The following is a 22,292-nucleotide window of genomic DNA, read 5'->3' as shown; positions in this document are numbered from 1 at the left end:
TCTATATTTTTTTTTCACTGTTTATTGACTATTTCACACTGACTACTAATGTTAAGAAAAAGAAAACAACGAAAAAACAACCAATATTTGTAAAGTGACTTTAGTGAAGTGGCAAGAAATAAGTCTATTTGTAAAAGATATCATCACACCCAAGATCAAGTTCCACTCCTACGAATGTAAAAATTTGGTTAATTACACAATAATGGAGTATCACCAACATATAGGGTCTGATTAGTAACGTAGCCAAATCTGTACAGAAAAGCTGTAAGCTGAAGCTTACAGTTGTATATGAAAGCTGTAGAAAAAGTTGAGAGTAAAACTTTTAATAAAGTTTTTGGTAAAGTTTTTGTGATTGATAAAAATAAAAGCTGTACCATTTGTAAAATTTTCTCTGTATTTACCAATCAAACCCATATATATCCTATATAAATATATATATATATATATATATATATATATATATATATATATATATATATATATATATATATATATATATATATATATATATGTATCCTCTCTCATTTGAGAATTCCGTTTAGATATTTTCTGACTGCTCTCTCATTCATCTCAAATATGAACGATATCTCTCGTATCTACAAGAAAAAAAAAAATTTTAAATTCGGCATTTTTTATCATAACATTGAAACAGATTTGAACAAAGAAAAAAAAACTAATTTACCTGAATTAAGCAACTGTTCTTAAGAGTGACAATTTCTCCATGATTAATCTCTTCATCATTTATCCATATCGAAAATTTCCCAAGATTCTTGATTTCAAAACATCCGTTTTGCTTCAACATGATCAAAGCCTAGTTGCATTGAAATCCAACCAATGAAACTCACACATTATAAAACTCTCCAATCAATATATATAAACTATTAATCTAAAAGTTAATATATGTTATCATCACCTGTCGTCGAGAGAATTTTGTTTTAGACCCTGACCCTCCTAAGTCGATATCCACTGGATATTCGCCTGTCACTCTTCCAAGTAACACCTGAAATATTGAAATTCGTTTTAGCTTCATTTTAAATCGATCAAATTACTCTAATTATGCATCTCAAGAACATTGAACTACCTCTGGTTTGTTAATGTAATGCTTAGAGCTTCCATATAGAAGAGCAAAAGCTCCATGAGCAGAAATGTCACGGCTCATGTAAGATTCAGCACTCTGCTCTAGTCTCATTATCATTCTCGCCATTTCCTCGTTTCGATATCTCGAAGCTAAAGCACACACTCATCAGTATATAAATATATGACACGAATTAAATAAAAGTACAGTTTGAGAGACATCTTATTATTTACCTGCCAACTCGTACCGGTCTTGACCAATCGGTTCAAGGTCCATGTCAAGAATCTGATTAGTTCAAAAAAAAACAAACACAATTTTAGTAAATTTAACCATTAAAATACAATAGCTCACTCTGACTTAGCTTGTAAGAGCTTATTTACATACCATTGCTTCAACATCTGAAAAGGAAGGCAAATCGTCATCACTCTCAACTTCATTATATTTCTCCTCTGAAGCGTTTATATCAATCTTTGCACTCAATGTCTGTCCACAAATTTCAATATCTGGAGGGTGTTGTAGAGATGATGAAGTTATAGCAGCAAAAGTAGATGTGTCTTTCTCGGTAAAGCTACCACTGGATTCAGAAGAAGAACTAGCTTGTGTTGTGACAGCACAATCTCCTAAACCATAACTGTCGACAATGTTATTACCCTTTGCTTGTGATGATATTGGAGGCAGAGGTGGTTTTATATGCTTCCTCAATGATGATGATGATGAAGGATTACTCGAGTTTCGAGCTTTAGCATTGTTCAGTTTCAGGTTGATATTATCGTTATCTGGAATCTCATCGGACTCGCGGTTTAGAACACATATGATAACACCGTTAATGATTTCTGGATGTGGATCCAATTCACACAATGGCACAACCATACGAAAAGCTTCCTCTCCTATGTCTGGCAAGCCTTGATAAGACTGTGGAGGATTCCAAATCTCTGCTTGATTGAAAGATGTATTAGGTTGTTGAAACAGAGGATCTTGAAACACTTCTTGAAGCATAACATGTTCTATTGTTGTTGCTGCTACTGTAACATCACAATCTTGAATCTGTTCATCGTTGATGTTTAACATCTGATCCACCATTCGAACATCATCATCATTACCAAACATTGTTGTCTGATAATCAACATCTTGTTGATGATCATCATGAGAGGATAACATAATGTCTGGGAATGCTTTCTGAAAATTTTCAATGTCCTCAAACTTGAAAGTAAAGTCATCATATTCTCCAAACATACCCCCTTCATCCACGTAATGATGTTCATCAATGGCGGCATTGTTATTGACCTTAAGAGACTCCTCCAATTCCAAACGTCTCTTCTTTCGGGCAGTGTAGTACTGAGTTCTGACTGGTATTGAGCGATGATATTGACCTTGTGGATTGAATTGAGCTCCGTATTGAAGCTCAAATCCGACAGATGAAGAAAGAGATGTAACCTTAGGGTTGTAAAGAAGACAATGCCATCGATCTTTAAGTTCCGAAAGTGTAAATTTCCGAGAGAATCTCACCGCTCCTTTAGCCAACGTCTCTAGAGATGTTCCATCCTATTACACAAGGAATTAAACTCCATAAATCATTATTAAAAAAATTGCAAATCCTGGAAATAAATATCGACTATATGAATCCAAATTCGTAAGGATAGATACAATCAAGTTTTGAAAAAAATACTAAAAACTTGGAACACAAGTTTCCCAATTTTTAAACAAAAGAAAAGCCTTCGACGCTTAGGAAATCTAGGGTTCAGTACAAGATTCAGTAACATTATATACTCGTACGAGAAACCAAAAAAAAAAAAGGAAAAAAATCCAGAAATCAAAAGAGGTTTATGAAAATTAGATATCAAAATTAGAGTTTCGTGAAAAAAAAACTAAACCTCGAGTGACTTTATGAGAAGATAATCATCTTCAGGTAACCATTGAAACGCCATCGGAGAAGCAAGAAAACTACAGAAGCTTTTTCTCTATTGAATCGAGCAAATAGAAAAGGGAAGCGAAGAATCAGCCACCAAATCTTATTTCTCTAAAATTACTATATGTTTTAGCTAATTAAGTAATCTTAGTCTTCTCGTATTATTATGGTTTCTTATAAATGGGCTTTAAGCTGGCCCATGAGGATATTACCCTATGTCGGTGACTAAAGCCCAAAATAGATTTCATACAATATTTTGATGTACGAATAAATATACCAACTCACTTACTTCTTCTCAAAGACTGAAACTTGAGTATAGTGCTAAAGATTCGTGAATAGTCTACATATAATAGTCTATAAAAAGCTATATTAGTAGTTTATTCTATAAAATAAACATAATTTATACATGTGACATCGTGAGCTATATAATATACACACAGAATAAGGCTTTGTGAAGAAAAATGGTGGTGGTCACGTGACAATGAGTCTGTGTAACCTTCGTGGAGACCACAACGCTGTCTTTTCTTCGGCCGGTCTTCTCCTTAAAAGGCATATATAGGCCTATTATATTATACGTTTTCTTTCTTATATACTAATAAGAATGAGATGCTTATATATTATTGTAACATTAGTATTTATATATACACATTGATACACATATAGCTAGAGCTTATATTGTGAAGCATGTGCATGGATGTGAAGACGGGCCCCACGGGCTTTATGAGGCCCATAAAGCTAATGGAGGGGGACCACGTGGCAAAGGGCTAGTGCCTACAAGTGGAGGGATCCTAAGAAAGTTTAAGTACGTATAAGTTTGATCTCGTGATCGTACGTACTGTTTCTACTATTGGCATGCAGTGTTCGTCGCCTAGGGTTTCAGAATTAGACTCCCTTATTATACTTAACTTGTCATGTATCCCACCACACAGTTACAATCACATCACCTTACTTTGTTTTTTTTTATACATACGATCGTATGAAGTGGGTGAATGCACGCGAATTTCAATACGTGATGTGTTCGTAGACCTTAGTAGTAGGATATTAGTAGAGCGGCCACTGTAAAAATCCAGAAATTGGTAAAATCAAAGTATTGATTGCATGTATTTCGTAAAATGCGTTTATATTATATAGGATAAAGTTTATGCTCAACGCAGCGCAGTAAATCGAATATCTTAGCTTTAAGAAGACGCTTTGCGTCACTTCATTCCTTTTTCTTCAACAAGACAAAACCCGTTTCTCGCGGAAAGACCATAGTTATATAACTTAACTTTAAGCAAAAATGATGGTCACAATGACATAATGGAGAAAATTTATTATTTCGTCTAATAATAATCTCCTCAATACACTGTTTAAGAAGTATTTTTTTTGGTAAAAAATGTTGACGAGGCACAACCATGTTAATTGTTCAGTGTTTTTTACAACCATTGATTTGCGAGACATTACGAATTTTCCATTTATACATATATATATATATATATATGTGCGAGTTAAATTAATGTAAACGAACTTTTAATACATCGCATATATAGTATATTTAGATTACGAGTTTATGGTTAGTACGTAGTGCTGTAAGTATCAAATGTGATTCGGTTTAATTTTCAGTGGTAGATGCTAATTTTTTTGCTAACGTTGTGAAGATCTAACAACCCGACTATAGACCCAAAATATTCGTTTTTTTTTTGGAAAATTTTCTCTTTTGTTAATTTCGTATCAAAAGAGACAAAATCATAAATCTTGAATGTTTATTGTGAATTGACAAGTAAACTGAATGTACCTCACATGAAAAATTGTATTGTTGTAGATTTTGTGTGAATATATTGTTCTTTGTTTGCATCTCGCTTTAAAAGTGAATTGTTATAGATTTTGTGAGAATTTATTTTTCTTACTTTATTTTTTATAGTATCATTTTCTAAAGATATGATATTCAAATACGAACATTTGGATTTTAAAAACTTTTCAACCAATCGTATAGATAATAGATATAATCATCGAGAAGATTGTCGGGAAAATACTGTTAGTGAGAAGAATGATTGACTAGCATATATATAAAGAGAGGGGAGAGAGAGAGAGATAGATGTAGCGAGAAGAAAGGTGAGCACAAGGCTCGAGAGTGAAAGACAACAACATAATAATAATTGGACTATTGGAGCTAATCCTTAATTCTTGATTTTTCCCTACAATGACCTTTGCTCCTTCACTCTCTGTCTGACTTGTAAGGAGGTGACAAAATCTTTATAAATTTTTTTTAATTAATTGTAAGGATGAACTTATATAACATTTTAAAACACTTCTGTTGAAAAATAGAGATAATTCTTGATTTTTCCCTACAACGACCTTTGCTCCTTCACTCTCTGTCTGACTTGTAAGGAGGTGACAAAATCTTTACAAATTTTTTTTAATTAATTGTAAGGTTGATGAACTTATATAACATTTTAAAACACTTCTGTTGAAAAATAGAGAAAAAAATATCTTAGATCACATCTGATAACCATTCCAATGCACACAATCTTATATTGTAGTAGTTTTCCTCACTAAGATTTACAGCTGCGTAAAGCTCGGTGTTCGGCACCAGTTAAACCTATATTGGTTTGACGGTGGATTGAAGCGTACTCTCGGAATCAAAGTAGAAAAATTAGTTGTATGCTTTAGAAATAAATGATACTTTTTGTGTTTTTTTTAGAAAGAAAGAAGAATGTTGGATGACAATGCTAATCATTTGAACATGTTGTATAACCTCATTGCCTAGGCATGGCTAAACATAGCATTGTTTTTGTTGTTTGTAGATTTAATTAAAATAACATAAACTTAGATATAATTGGAAACACATGCATCCATATCAAACGTGAACGAGCTATGTCCGTCTCCACGATATGTCCGCCTCCTAAGAGAAATATTATCCGCCAATAAGTAAATCAGTGCTAGCTGGTTAATCCCGTCCAAAATTATGAAAAGAAAAATAAAATCTTAATAATGTTAGCCAAGGAAAAATAAAGTAAGAAAGACAAAAGGGACATTAGGCAACTAGTTTAATCATGAAGATCCCGAGTCATCAAAGTTAGGAGCTCCTTGGTTTTCTATTAAATAATATTGGTATTAAGTAATTACATTAACAAATAAAGACAAAATAGTGATTTAGTCAACAAGAAATTGTAAAAATACAAAAGACTCATGTCTCGGGCCCCTAAAAAAGTTCAAATCTTTTTTTCTTGGATAACTAATACGTACGATTAACCTTTCTATAGATATAGTACAGTACACACATATAATTGTTTTAAGTAAAGATTTGTTTGCTAATAAATGTGTTAAGTAATTAGTAGGGGTTAACAAATTTTAAGCCGTTTTATGTTTGGGATGGCCTTCTTTCTTATTTGATTGTGTGTTTTGTGTTTCTTCGCAAAGACTTGAAAACAAATCTGATAAATTTACATTTGAATGATTTTATGACTCAAAAGCTCTAAAAATTCTTACAAAAAAAACTCACATCGTCTTCTTTTTCTACTTTTGTTTCTCTAAATCCAATAAATATGCCCCTTCTTCTTTTTTAAAGAGAACAATATATATACAGCCAAGATTTCAAAGTTCTCGGTTCGTTAAAAAAGCATGCTCGCACTTGCTCACCAAAACGAAAGTAAATACGCAAATCCTTACAACTTGCATACTTCATCTCCAAGGATTAGTATATATAGGTAAGATTTTATCTTGAAATTGGTTGTGTATTAATTGGCCAGTCGATACCGAAGATTTGATCAAATCTAGCTCTTAGAATGCAGAAGTCAAATCTTACTCTCGTGACCTGCTTATTATGAATATGCATGAGAATTTGTCAACGAGATACGCAAGGCAAAGTGGAATATTCACTAGTAATTTTTTTATTTTTTTTTAACGACTCACTAGTAAATTTTTATTTTACTAATTTTGATAGAGTATATATAACAAGTTTCAAATATAGAAAATTTATAAATCTAACAAACAAATTAGCTACTATTGTTATTTTATTATACATCATATTCATCTCTAATGTTCGGCTTGAATTATCCTTCCCCGAGTGGATCTACATTTTAGAGTTTAGAGTTTAGGCTCTTGATCTTCAGCAAATGAAAATGGTCCACTTAGAGATAGATATCATTTAGGATATGAGAAATGGTGTTCAGTTTTAGGCCAACGATGCAATCCGCAGTTCAATCAACTGTTTAGAATGGAATTTGGGTGGTAAGATTTGAAGGGATGACATGCAAGTGCTGTCAAGAGTTTAAGTATGTGTTTTTCCCCAAAAAAAAAGTATGTGTATGTGGGTCGTCTATTGCAAACATATTGACCACAAATATTGATATACATAAATGAACAATATATAGGATAAATAATTCAAAAGGCCAACCATCAAAGTTATAAAATTTAAAAGCATTTAATATATTAATACGAAATGCGCTTAATTATCATTATCAAATGCAAATTGCGCCGCTAATTCACGCGGTTCCACGTGATCAAAGACACTAGAGTGGGTCTGCTTGCTTCGGTTCTAAAGAGGGTACAAGGTATATGAACGAATGAGTAAATCGTTACTGATTTTAATTTAAAACTCCTAGATAGTGTACATAACCAGTTGCGTACTAGTATAATATATTTAATTAAGAGGTATAATTAATAGTAGCTAGTTTAAGATAAACCACTAACGGTTTTACTCTAATTATCTTCATGTTTACTGTCTACGTGTATGTGTATCTTATATGTGTAGCTAAAATTTGTGTTTTTTGTTTTTGAGCTACAATTTTGTTTTTGTAAAAAGAGCGAAATAACCTTTATATCCTTTATATTTATACATTTTCTAAATTTTTCTACTTGAAAGCTAAGTTGAACACTCGTCGTTGAAAGTATTAACGTGAAAGCTAAGTTTTTCTACTTCGATTTGAATGAGCAAAAAAATTTCTAAATACAGAAAAGAATACATTATATTCATGTTTAGTTTGGGTAAAGATAGAAGATGATCACATCCCTCCATCGGCTAAAAATAATGACTCGTGACCTAGACCTAGACTAGGGATCGCTGTCCATCAGAACTCCCTTAAACACAGCACGTATTTTTCTTATAGTTCATATTCATCAAGTGTTAGCTTTTACGATTCCACTCGTTAGTACATTTATGAGTTTAGTTTCTATTTTAAGTTGAAAAATATATGGAAAAAACAAAAAATTAGTTAACATATATAGCAAAAATACCAAACAATTTTTTTTTATTTTACACACCAAAAGAAGATAAATGCAATAAATCATGCCACAAAGCTTATATAAATTCAACATTAATGCCACGTAGTCCTGATTAGACGAATAAAACAAAAAAATTTACAGATAAATTACCGCACGTAGGCGTCGTTGAAAAAGTTATGTCATTGAAGGTCTAATCGCCGTGATTAAGCGGTAAGCCTCAACGATGAGACCGTCCGTGACGATAAAATGTCAAAGCAATGTGACGTTAGTCTTTCCTTTTTGAATTTATTTTTCTCAGACTTCATTTATTTTTTCTTTTCCTTTTTCTCAAACTTTTTTTTTTTTTTTGGTTTTCTCAGACTTCCCTTTAATGTATGGTTTCATATAATTTCATCACAAAACAATAAAAACTGAATTGAAATGGGAAAGAAAAGATAAACAAACGGTGCAGAGGGTTTCACGGGGGAGGGACGAGTGGAGAAAAAACTCCCTGTTCTAACACGTGGCACTATAATTACCATTGATAAAAAACTAACACAATGCGTTAAAAAGCGAATTATTTAGTTTGCAGAAAGAAAATGGAATAAAAAAACAATAGTGTAGCAATTTATTTTGTTTTGATATTAACACAAACAGACAAATATCAGTATTTACTAAACGAAGACGAATCATTATTTTTAATTTCGATACGAGTATTCAGTATACTACTAGTATAAGACATATTTATACGCCTTCATGTATACTGTTTTGAATCCTAAAACTGTTGTGACTATATATATAATTACGACAGTTCTATATATAGTAAGGAAATAACGCGTCATCTAGTTTTCATCATCTTAGTTACATGTCTTTAGGTTGTGTAAGAGATTATGAATATACCGATGAAAAATGTAGAGAATAAGCATAAATATTAATGGAATGGAATGATTACTCTAAGAAAAATTACTTAAAATAATGTCACCTATATCTATTTATCCATATTCTTTTTCTTTCGTTTTTTTTTTCTCTCTTTCTTTTAAACAATATAGTGAGTGATATTTATGTGATGGGGATTCGCTCAAACTGGAAGATAACTGTAGTGAAGTGCCCAAAGCAAAAGATCTTCATGGGACTCTCTATGCCTTAAAAACCTTTTTTTTCTCTCTCTCTCTCTCTCTCTCTCTCTCTCTCTCTCTCTCTCTCTCTCTCTCTCTCTCTCTCTCTATCTCTCTTAAACCACAGAGTAAATCCAGCAAACTTCCACTTTCAGAGATCAAAATTGTGTTGCCTTAAATGTTGAAGAGAGACTAACTCCATGGCGGAGTTTGCAGTTTCTTAGTCTTTGCTCATCATTTACATCACTCTCTCAAAGCAAAGAAAAGGAAAATAAAATCAAGATTTACCCTTTTCTTTGATATCTCTTTGTGGTGTGTTGTGTGTGTGATGTGGATTATCACAAGGGAGAGAAATGGCAGGGTTTTTCTATCTAGGAGGGAGAGACAACAACAGCAACAACAACAACAAGCAAGATCATCACCAAGTAGACAAGGATCATCATCATCAAGACAAGAGCAATTATCTTTGTCTTTACAAAGACGAGATCTATAACAACAACAAGGGTTTCGAGATTTGGCCTCCGCAATACTTCCAACAACAAGAACAACCACCACAACAACAGCATGCCTCAGCTGCTGCAAACTTCTACTCCTTTGGAATGGTTCCTAGCGGAAGCAGCAGCAACAACAACAATAACCGGAGCCGGAGTTTATACTTCAACGTAGTCTCCGATCATGAGCCGGGAGGGTTCACGGTGACGAGACAAGGAGGTATGAATTGTCAAGATTGTGGGAATCAAGCCAAGAAAGATTGTCCTCATATGAGATGTAGAACTTGTTGTAAAAGCCGAGGCTTTCACTGTCAAACTCACGTTAAGAGCACTTGGGTTCCTGCTGCTAAACGCCAAGAGCGTCTAGCCCAACTCGCTTCCTTGCAGCACCACTCAACCTCCAGCCGTGAAACGCAAAACACTAAACGCCTTCGAGAAGCTAGTGGTGGTGATAATAATGATGATAAAGACCATAGTGGTGGTGGTGGATCGGCTCTTGTTACTACCCGTGTGGTGAATGCTAATTCTAATTCAGGTAAAAATTCGATCATGGTGTGTGTATTTTGGAATTGATGATACTGAATTAGCTTTCAAGATTGATTGAATTTTCATGAAAAAGTGTCAAATTTTTAATTATGAATGTTTGTGGAGAAGTACAACATCATTTGCGTGTGAATGAGGATGTCCGCCGGATATTGCTGCTTTATTTATACAAGTTACTGTTCCTTAGTAAACCTGACGACATAAAAGGGTTTTATTCAAGATCGATTTCATGTAAACACGATGCAATAAATACTTATAAGATTCGATTTTAATAATCAAGAACTAGTTATTAAAAGAGGCTATAAAGAACAAATCTTATGTTTATTTTTTGGTATTCTTATAATATTTATCATTAATAAAATTTAGGGTTGGAGGTGAGCCAACACTTGCCACCGGAGGTTAACTCACCGGCGGTTTTCCGGTGCGTTCGAGTGAGTTCAATAGAAGAGGATGAAGATGATCAAGAATATGCTTATCAAACGGCTGTAAACATTGGAGGACATGTCTTCAAAGGCATTCTGTATGACCAAGGACCAGATCAAGATCATCATCATCACCATCACCTTAACCTCCTGGCTTCCACTGCTACCACCACCAATGTGGAAGAGACCGCCACGAAAGCTGTCGCAGGTAACAATAGTAACGGATTAATGCTTGATCCTTCTTCGCTTTACCCGGCTCATCAGCTCAACTCCTTCATTGCCGGTACGCCATTCTTCACACCTCCAAGGTCTTGAGATTCGGATCAGTTATTGATTATTGTTATATCTTCAAACGTTATAATAATGAGACTTTCTTTTTAGTCGTTGTTTTTTGTATTCGTCTTTGTCTTCTTGAAATTTCGTGCAATCTGATAAAACACCCTTAGCTAGCTAGGTTGTTACTTGGTGGTGATTAACATGCACATTGTACGTACGTTTTTAAAAAAAAGATCCATGAGGGTTAAATTAATCTTCTAGTTTCAAAATATGATATTTTTCTATATTGTTTGGTAACTTATTGCACTTCCTCAGTTTTCTCATGTGGTTTATTCGATCTATAGTTCAACAAATTTGGTTTAGTTTGAGTATTATAATATCACTTAATAATTCATCTTTTATTTTTATTGGCCTACGACATATATTTAGTACCTTTTCAAGGTCAAATCAAAAACCCTTTATTTAAAGAAAAACAATTAATAAAAATATTTTTGGGTTTGATTTTGATTTAGCTTTCTGGTTGGTGTTGAGCTCCAAGCTGCTTTTCCCCCCCTTTATCCGTTTGCTTGCCGGATCTTAAAACATGACTTAACTAGGTTTCGTGTTACATCGATCAAAGATTTGAAAAAAATATATATAGTTAAGCATATTTCAAGCAACTTTTATAATACCCAATTGAATATCTCCAGAGTAAAAGTATTAATTAAAAGTAATTCTCAGTTGAAATATATATAACCAATTACATCTCTGAAATGATAGAAAAACTTTAGTTAAAATAATGGTCCTGAGAGGCATTAAATCATATATATATGCATTAACTTTATATATATATAGTTTGGTTATATCTTCTCTGATTTGAGTTTTTGAAGCCAAAAAATTTACATAACATCTTCAAATAGGACCCTTTAGTCTTTTGTGGTTTTTTTTTTACTTAGATAATATCGTGCCATTCTATCTAGATGCAACCCCTATCTACGATATTAGGAGGTTAAGGTTAATTATTTGGAGAACGTCAAATTGTGAGTAACATGTGACATATTGGCACCTAGAGATGTGTAAACGGATGATAATACAGGGCATTTATATCAAACTACTTCCCTGCAGAACTATCATATTTTTAGCTATTGGATTTTTTACTTGCATGGATGTGACTATCATTCGTCTATAGCTAATTCCCATTTAATATTTAGTTCTTATAATTTAATTTGAAGTATAAATAGTAAATACTGAAATCGATTTCTGTTCTTCTTATGAAATGATATAATAATTTGTTTTTATGTCTGTGTGAACTGATACTGTTAACAATAATAATGATTAGCTATAGTACTGTTATAGATTGCTTGATTTAGGACAAGTAAATATGACAGAGGAGAAAGATGGAAGTTTCTCAAAAACTGTAGAGTATCTGACTCACGACATGTGATTCAGTCTCTCTCGATCCAAATTATTATAAAAAATTAAATGTAGTTGATCCAAAAATCATGATCATCTCCTCTGAAATTTTACTTAATCTGTCAACCTTCCTGTTTCGCAAAAGTCCTACAGTCTCATAGGATTAGCCTATATATGGTTTGTTCTTTGGAAATACCTTCCCTCTGCCCATGATTTCTTATAATTAATGTTAACTCTTTTTTTTTTGTGGGTATTATTATTACGTACTGGTGACGTGCATGTGATTCCAGTGCTAAGAGTAAGTCGTACTTATAAGTCATCCTCACAGGTCAAATGTTTGGCAATGTCATTAACTGCCATTAAAATATGGTAGGTTAAGTTTGAAATAATCGCTTTCCTGCAAGTTTGAAAGGATAGTTAGCGAGCAAATTGTTAACTAATTATGTTAGAAAAAAGGGAAATTAATGTGCTAAGAAAGTATGAAGAAACTGTAAAGTCTATGGTCAAAGTTAGAAACTAATTCCGAAGAAAGATTTTTGAAATGCATATCCTCAACATCTGTTATATACTTATACCTAACTCGATTATGATTGATATGACAGTTTCTTTTCTTTACCGCACTTCTCTCATACAAAAATTACACAGTATGAATCTTCCAAACGCGTCATTAAATAGTGACCATGTGAAAGGAATTCGTAAACTGATAAAGAAGTAAAGAACAGTTTTTTTTTTTTAGGGTATCAAACTAACTTCAGTTTTTTCCCCGAGTTATTTGATTTTTTTTTGGCTCCACGTAAATATTTAATTTTCTATAAAAGTGTAAAGCTAAAACTCTATTGTAAGAGATATATGAATGGATGATTCTTATTGAGTATAGAGAGGAGTATTTATACAGAGTCGACTACAATAAATACAATATACTTATTAACATAACTAGAGATACGTATATGATATTGACAGAGACTAATTGATCTAATGAAGATAATGATTGATCAATCATGAATATGATTGATCAATCATGAATATGATTGATCTCCTATACGCCCCCGCAAGATTGAGGGTCTTGGTGAGACTCCAAGCTTGATCGTGAAGTCTTGAAACGCAGGACGAGATAACGATTTGGTAAGTAAGTCAGCCAGTTGGTCACAAGTAGAGACATGAACAACTCGCAAAGCCCCTTATTGAACCATGGTTCGAATAAAATGATAATCAATAGCTATGTGCTTCATCCGAGAGTGAAAAACAGGATTAGCACATAAGTAAGTAGCGCCCATATTATCACAGTAGATAGTTGGTGTCGCAGGTAACGCGAGACCAAGTTCCAAAAGCAGAGAACAAATCCAGCGAAGTTCGGATGCAGTATTAGCCACTGATCGATATTCAGCCTCCGTCGAGGAACGAGCAACCCCTTTTTGCTTCTTAGAGGACCATGGTTCAATAAGTATAGAGATGAATATTTATACAGAGTCGACTACAATAAATACAATATACTTATTAACATAACTAGAGATACGTATATGATATTGACAGAGACTAATTGATCTAATGAATATGATTGATCTCCTATATCTATCACTATATCTAATTACAAACATAAATCCAAATTCGGCGGCCATAAACCGAAATAATAGATACGTACTTAAAGATGAGGGATTGGTCCCCCTTTGTACATGAAACAACCGAGTGTAACTAGTGGTTAGGGTTTCTCAGTACTGATTTAGTTAAGTTCTTTCCGAAGAATTACATCTTTGTCATTGTCCTGATCGCCATCCATTTCTAACTTCGGTATTAGTGTTTCCTCTTTTGTCAACAACTTTGTTGTCTTTATCAGCACAATATATAGTAGTGGTCCAAACAATATGTATCCATCCATCTAATACATACACTATACATATTCAAGCATGTTTTTATAGTATCACGCTATCAGCACAACAGTGGTCCGAAAGTCCAAACCAATCTGTATAACTATTACCATGCATCTAATATTCTAATAGATACACACCTAAGTCTAACACCATACATGATAAGATCCATGCATGTTTTGGATGTATGCAGTATGTTGTAACTACATACATATCTACCTATTAATCATGTCACATAATACGAATATTATTTTCTTTTGTTTCCGTCAAGAAAGGACACTCGTCATTACTAGAAGAGTAAAAAAAACTTTTAGAAGGACAACCTAACTGGACATTGAAGCAGCTTGTACAAGAGACGAAATCAAGTGTGGCAAAAAAACTATAAAAAACCATAGTTCTAGGAAAAATATGCTTTTGAAAATAGTTAATACCCATTTAAAATCTGGGTTTAGGACTTTTGTGGACAAAATATATGGGCCTTGGCCCAATTATTTCAGCGTCTAAGTCGGTCCGGGTTCTTCTTGTTTTCACCTCCGCTTCAGAAGTAAAAGAAGAAGACTTTATACTAGTTTAGGGTTAAGTCAAAACGACAAAATTAAACCCAAAATCCGAAAACAGAGTTCAAGATCAGAGCTCAGGAGAAGAAGAGAGGAAGAATCTTGAATTTGGAGAGCAAAGAGAGTGTGTATTTGTTGGAGTAACGATGGAAGACGATCGAAGTAACCCTCATGAACTCGATTTGGAGAAAGGCGATCGACCAATTTGGTTGATGAAGTGTCCTGTAGTTGTCGCCAAGGCGTGGGGGAAGCTAACTCCTCCGCCTCCTTCTCCTTATTCTTCTTCCTCTGAATCTATTGACTTGGCGAAGGTTGTTCTCAACATTGATCCTTTACGACCTACCCCTGAGGTACATGTTCCATTTTGATTCTCAAAGTTCTTATTTTTTTTTTTTTGAGGTGCCCTAGTTTGTTGATTGAGTTTACCTTCATTATTTCGATGGTTGTGTCCATAAAGTTCGAATCTTTCATGCCAATTTCACTTACCCATGTGGTTGATTTATCAAATCTAGCGTAGGGAAGGATCCTGCTTTAGTGTTTTTGTATTTTGTTCTTTGTTGCAACTTATTTCCTTGTACTGGTTGGTATCAATCAGTTCACTATGGAGATGGTTCGTGCTGAGTATGAGAACATACCAAAGAGCTACGCTGTGAATATGTTCAAAGACTTTGTTCCCATGGAGGTCTTTTCGGATGTCAATCAAGGTGATTTCCCTATTTGATTGATAACATCAGATTTTGTATCTTCGATTGGCTCTCCATCTCATACTAGGCAAGCTACTCTATAGGTCATACAGCTCTTGAAGGAAAGGTCGATCACAAATTTGATATGAAGCCATATGGGGAAAACATTGAAGAATATGCAAGGCTTTGTCGGGAGAGAACGAGCAAAGCCATGGTTAAAAATCGACAGATACAGGTGTTTGTTTCCCTTAAATTCTCTCCTACGCTGGCTCTTTGGTTAGCTGCTGGCTCTTTGGTTAGCTAATTGTATAAGGATTTTTCTTTCCGTGACTTGCACTAAAGGTTATCGATAATGACCGCGGAGTACATATGAGGCCCTTGCCTGGAATGTTTCCTTTTGCTTCATCCAATTCAAAGGTAAAAATGTTGTTCTCTTCTCAATGATTTTGCATATATGGAGTCATCATTAAGATGGTAAAGAGTAATGAAGCAACAATTCAGCTTCAGTGCTAGTTCTTTCGTCAGACTAATTACGATTCAGGATGGATTCTTCAACTAATGATTTGAAAACTTTAATCTTCTGTCTTGATCTTTTCTTTACAATATCAGCGTTGTTACCAATGTAGAAGTTTGTGTTTGTGTTTGAATGAGCAGGAAAAGAAGAGACCTGTCCCAGTCAAGCAAACAGAGGTGAAGAGGACGAGAAGAGATCGTGGTGAGCTTGAAGGTATAATGTTCAAGCTATTCGAAGGACAACCTAACTGGACATTGAAGCAGCTTGTGCAAGAGACGGACCAACCAGCACAGTTCCTGAAAGAAATACTGAACGAGCTGTGCGTGTACAATAAGAGAGGATCCAACCAAGGGACATATGAGCTTAAACCTGAATACAAGAAAAGTGCTGAAGATGACACAGGTGGGCAGTAAAGCCAATCCCTTGTCTAGTAGTACTCTATATATGTGCCATAGTCGTAACATGGTTATTATACCCTGAGTCATTGATCGGGTTAAAAAGATTTTAGCAGAGAGGAGAAAAGAAGGATTTTAATTTGTCAAACATATTTATTTTGTATTATTGACCGAAACAGACAAATATAAAAAGTGAGTGTTTTGTTTATGACATATAACAAAATTACAAAATCATGTGGCGGTTTGGTTGGATATAAACATATAACGAACACAAAAGTCTTGTCCAAAGAGACTGAGACGTCAATGTGTCTTCCACTGCTTGAACACGAGTGTGATTGAGCGAGCTTTTGAAAACGACATGAATTTCTCCTATAAACTGCGTCCGAGATATTCACTCTGAAGATTCCAAGTTGTGTTACATTTGAGCCGTAGATTGGGATGATGGATATTAATGGAAGAGACAACAATATAAATGGTAATGTACGTCCCACCTTTGGTTTGTGGCAGACATACTAATCATGTTTGCATTTTGAGTTCTCCTCTAACTGTATTACTCATTTCAAATTTTTCGATCACGTAAGTTTTGAATGAATCAGAGGAACGACATTGCAATTTCTTTCTATGCAATAACGGAATTTTATGATTTTAGATTAGACACACATTCATCAAATACTGTAACATAATTTTCTAGAAGCCTACTAAAATGATACTAGGAGAGAAACTCGTGCGTGGCAAGGTGGTTACTGTTTTAGAAATTAAAACTAAAAGACATAAACTCGGAAAACCCGTAGAGTGACTTTTCTAGTTAGGTGTTGTTTCGTTTGTGCATCAAAATGCATATGCCAATTGCCAAATAATGTTGTTCGTTTAAGCACAAATAAACATATCAGTGAAGTGTAGGAGCTGATTTATAGAAGAAACTCATCCAAAACTATTCAAATTTAAAATATTGAAAAATACTCTCAAGATTTTTCAGTTGTTTTGGCAAAATTTAGATACTCATGCTAATCTACAACAAACAGTAGGAGAGAAATTAGTATTGAACTTGATCAACTCATCCACTTTCTAAATTTGTTTTTTTTTTTTAGTTTTTACTATTTCTCTCTCAGCAAGCCGAAATAGAATTTGATTAGAAAATTTGTTTTAAAAGATACAGAATCCCTAGCTCCTTTTACAAATCCATTTACCTTTTTGATCATTTAAATAAATTTTCATTGTTACTGGATCTATTTATAGGCTAAGATCGTATCATAGAAATTTATGATGAAAACAGTGAAAAAAGCATGCAAATTTAAGGAATCATCATTAGTACTTTAACTGTTAGCAAAATCTTTTTCTTTCCTTTTTTTGATTGCAAATGCTGAAAAGATATAAGTTCTCTTATTGTTTTTTTGACCAAGTCACAGACGTAAACGAAGAAAACAAAGAATGCGAAAAAGACATGTAAAGTGGTATATTGTAATTTTGTTAATTATTTTTGTTTGTTTGTTAATTACAAACTGTAAATCTTTACAAACAAATATTCTGCGCGAATGATTTCTCAACTGTATATGTATTATAATCATCCGATTACAGTAAAACAAAAATTAAAAAATAGAAAATATATACATGATGTTTAAAGTTATGAGAACTTAATTCATGTGAGTTAGCTTATGGAGCACAGAAGCGTGACTTGATAAAAGGAAGAGATAACAAAATGATCATGTTTAAGGTGGAAAAATGGTGTTATAGGAAGACTATAAGAAATTGAATTATGGCAATTATATCAGTAGTTTAATCATGTCGGACTATCTCTAACTAAGAAATCCCACCAAATTTCATGTCAAATATAGTGGATGGGTTGAAATTTTCCCATAATTAAGTTATGCATGCATGCCAAGCAAAAGCAATCGAGATGAATAAAAACAAAGAAAATATAAAAAGTCAGTATATGTTTGGACATAGAGAAGACTTCGCATGCAAAAAGCCAACCCACAAATAGTTGCAGAAACACCTAATTGCTTGTTAGGGAAAAAAATTTATATTTTTTCAAAGAAAAATTTTCGTTGAAAATTATATTTTTTCCAAGATAACTGAGTATAAGTTTTTCTTGATTTTATAATAAATTAATTTTTTAAGAAAATATTTGTAAACAAAAATTGTGTAGAAATGGTATGGCCTCATGTGTTGCAAATTGGCTAAATTTTCGTAACAACAGGTCGTAAAATGCAACAGCCCACAGTTCGTCGAACTGAAATCAAGAAAAAAGAGAGCTGTTTATACTAATAAACGTATTGAAATTACGTTAGTGGGATAAGTGGCATTAGTCTTATAATAATATGTTGAAGGGTCATACTTGTCTCGTCGTTATAGTGTTGTCATACGTCAAGGTGTCTCCTTAGTGACATCCACTTATCATCACAGATTCACAATTCACAACGAATCTAAGGACACTCTATATCAAACATCAATCAAAGCATCGGATGAATACTTTACATGCATAGTTTTTCTATCATAAAAGTGGACACCATTGAATTGCATGTGAACGGTGAACCACCACTACAGTTATGGAGGTGTATACAGTCATTAAATGTGTTCCAGTTTTGCAGAACCGTGTCTACGTTCTTCAGACAATCAGTCGGAGCGTTTTATCTTTGCTGATTATGACTGAGCACATAGTGTATTGGCTAATTAGTGAGACAATAAGAATCAAGTTTATAAGACTCCAAATTTATGCATTGATCTTCTCAAAATCTCTAAAAGTAATTTCGTTCTTTTTTATTAAAAGTTTAGGTTAAAAGCTAAAACTATTTGTGTGCTAAAACTAAAATTCAAAAGAGGAGTGAGAAAAAAGAGAATAGAGAGAGATCGGAGACAAGAAGATTCGCTCGTGGGCGAGCAAGAATGATAAAGAAATGAAATAAAGTGAGGAAAAAGGAGACAAGGCAATTAAATATCCCAACTAAGATTGGTCTCCCTCTCCTCTTCTTCGTCTCTGCTCGTTACCGGTTCCTATCTTGCTGGGTCCTTACCCGATCCGTTACTGTCTTGCTGGGTCCTTACCCGACCCGTTTCTTTACCCTTTACCCGAGAGATTTAGATCAAACTTTTATAAAGAGTTAAAGGGGTTTCTATTCTTCTTTTTCAACCTAAAAAGGGATTTGTTTTCTTCCTTTTTAACTAAATAAGGGTTTATCTTCTGTCACAAAGACGAAAAATGCTAATTAATTGCATCAGTTTGTATTTAACTAAACACTTTTGTAAGCACTAGTTCCGGAAATTGGGCTAATTAATACAACCTTCCGTCTTTACCATGAATAATACGCCTTCTTTATAATAGCAAATGATGTTTAGTGATCTTTCACACTAGTAGTCTTCATAAGAAACAAACCAAGATACTTCATCCTACCATCTACTATAATAAATTTATTATTTTCAGTGTTATGCAATTTTGAATTAAATTTGACACTTAGTTATGAGTTCAATGCTTGTTTCGCATAGGTAACAATAGATCATCATTTGGGAATGATATAAAACTACCTAAAATTTAAACTAGTATAAATCATGAAGCTATGTTATAGATCTCATGATGGGCATCATATATAAACTACTCGACAAATTAAGTTTTGGTGCTGGATTTGGTTTGTATCCATAGCTTGTTATTAATTGGTAAGGATTCAGAAATCCAAGCCAACAGCAGAATTTAGAAGACAAAAATTACTAGCCCACATCATAAATTATGTGCCAAACGGTCGGCTTTATTAATGACCTTGGTAAAAACATGACGAAAATATAGATGAGATGGGATCTCTTATATTAAACAGTCTGTGAAAAAGGCAATTGATGTCTTCTGATTCGCTACCATACATGTCATCTTCTAAATCAAAACCTTCACTATGAATGAATGGAAGAAAGGCTCATGCTAAGACCTCTAGCAAACTATGTATAGATTTGGAAATTTCCGTATAGTTAATGAAGGGGTCTAGTCTTGTGCCTTCCCGACAAATGGCACTATAAATACGGTTGAGCATACGTGTGCCAGTTGCACGGCCAATGGCATCACATACTATTATTTTCTTAGGTTTTTTAAGAATACCCTAAAACTACACTAAACAAAATTGATTTCAAGAAACGTCACAACTTTGTTATTGTTCATTAAAAAAATTACAATAAAAAGAAGAATATTTTATCATTTCTAAACATATTACATGTAGTTATCTAAAACAGTTTTGTGAAAACAAATTCTACGAAATGTTATTTCGTCGTGATATTACTACATTTTTATACATACGTGGAACGGGGGAGAAAAATACATATTTGGTTTGATTTCACGTGGATATGCACATGTTTCTGAGCACACTTTACTAAACAGTCTCACTGTTTTGTATACATTGTCGATCTCTCCAAAAATAACAAAACAAAAAAGAAAGAGAAAAATGAAAGAATACAAGCAACCATCAAAATTTTCGATGATTCTATTCTATAAGGATACAAATGTATTTGACTATCGGAACTAATATTAAAGTAATACAATTACACTTACACACACATATATATATATATATATATGAAAATAGAACTAGAATAATTGAGGACAAATACAGATAATAATATTGGTGTAAGCGTGTACATAAATATTGATCGTGTACTGTGGGTCCTGTGCCTACGAAATAAGAGGTACTGTGGGTCTCACGGTTCGCTAGTGCGCGTGGGGATCGTCCCCACAAAATTAATTTATCATTTTTTAATTCATAATAGGGAAAAAGAGTTTTAATAAATATAGTTAAAACAAATTTTTTAAAAAATGTAAATAAAAAACATTAAAACGGAATTTAGGAGTACTATTATAAGATTGTTATTCTCCTGGAGACTACTACTGTACAAGTAATAATTAGTGGCAATGCCATGCTGCTTCAAATAAATATCAAAGGAAAGGACAAACTAAAACCATTATAATGTCTAAGATAGTGAGTGCATATTGAGGAATACAGTGTAAATAATGATAAAGAAACATAGCTGCTTTTTTCAATCTAAGTTTTACCTTTTTGATTCTTCAGATTAAAATGAAAAATTAAGAAACCATGATGATGGTTGCGTTAATGAGTAGTGGCGTGAGGGTTGTCATGTCAGCTAAACAGCAGAAAAAATAAAAGAATGTGGGAGACAGCCTTTGCCTTTCACACAATTTTTAAGCTCTCTTCTTTTTTCTAAGGAAAACAATAGTACACAGTTAAATATTTCGCGGGCCCTTTGTTTCAATCAACTTTAGATTTATTAACAGCTTCATGATCGTTTTCCTCGAGTTTGAAATCAATCAGAATGGTTTAGTTTATTTGTTATACCACTGTGAGGACTTATTTTTGCTCAATTTGTCATAATCCCTAACCTGCAGGAATGCCAATTAATCCCTAACCTGCAGGTCATAATCTAAACTAATATCTAAATTTTTGGCAATGTCTTCAAATTTGAATGTAGACCATATTCTTCATTCTTCAATCTTGATCTTGACGATGTAACTTACAAAGTGAGAAGTTGCCACTTTTATGAACAAGTTTAGATTCGTCAAATTTGCTTTGATTTAAACAAAAACTGGTTTTCTGAGTCGGAAACGGTAACTGCAAAGATATCGAGAATGCGTTTGAGTTTTGAATATATAGTAAATAGGTGTTATTGGTCTGTGTGATTTTAAAATAGAGTTTTAATGACTTTAAATATTAAGTAAAATTTGTTGTTCTTTAATTAAAATTTGGTTAAACTCTATTAAGTTTGGTGTTACTAGTTTGTGATTTAGAAAACTCATTTAAATTTTTAATAAATCTGGGATTATTAGATTCATAACTTTATTAAATTAGTAGAAGTATTATGTTATTCAACTAAAACAAAAGAAAAATCTAAAATTAT

General features: G+C 33.3%; 3 protein-coding genes across 3 annotated transcripts; 2 read left to right on the top strand and 1 right to left on the bottom strand.

The window, feature by feature from the left end:
- Positions 1–521: 521 nt before the first annotated feature.
- On the bottom strand, positions 522–3,075 carry LOC104715852 (uncharacterized). Its single transcript, XM_010433226.2, has 7 exons — positions 2,947–3,075; positions 1,460–2,617; positions 1,309–1,360; positions 1,082–1,227; positions 914–1,000; positions 683–811; positions 522–596 (listed from the first exon to the last, which is right to left on the bottom strand). The coding sequence occupies exons 1-7, from the start codon at positions 2,998–3,000 to the stop codon at positions 522–524; spliced, it is 1,701 nt and encodes a 566-aa protein (XP_010431528.1). The 5' UTR covers positions 3,001–3,075.
- Positions 3,076–9,207: 6,132 nt separating this feature from the next.
- LOC104713205 (protein SHI RELATED SEQUENCE 5-like) lies at positions 9,208–11,278 on the top strand. The gene is made up of 2 exons (XM_010430278.3): positions 9,208–10,303; positions 10,678–11,278. The coding sequence occupies exons 1-2, from the start codon at positions 9,631–9,633 to the stop codon at positions 11,046–11,048; spliced, it is 1,044 nt and encodes a 347-aa protein (XP_010428580.1). The 5' UTR covers positions 9,208–9,630; the 3' UTR covers positions 11,049–11,278.
- A 3,273-nt stretch (positions 11,279–14,551) lies between these two features.
- Positions 14,552–16,643, top strand: LOC104702300 (transcription initiation factor IIF subunit beta). The gene is made up of 5 exons (XM_087467424.1): positions 14,552–15,170; positions 15,416–15,524; positions 15,608–15,738; positions 15,846–15,920; positions 16,158–16,643. The coding sequence occupies exons 1-5, from the start codon at positions 14,967–14,969 to the stop codon at positions 16,428–16,430; spliced, it is 792 nt and encodes a 263-aa protein (XP_087323550.1). The 5' UTR covers positions 14,552–14,966; the 3' UTR covers positions 16,431–16,643.
- Positions 16,644–22,292: the final 5,649 nt, after the last annotated feature.

This window comes from Camelina sativa, chromosome 9, assembly GCF_030686135.1.
Source record: "Camelina sativa cultivar CO46 ecotype springtype chromosome 9, ASM3068613v1".
NCBI lineage: Eukaryota > Viridiplantae > Streptophyta > Magnoliopsida > Brassicales > Brassicaceae > Camelina > Camelina sativa.
This window is presented reverse-complemented; position numbering and strand designations above follow the sequence as displayed.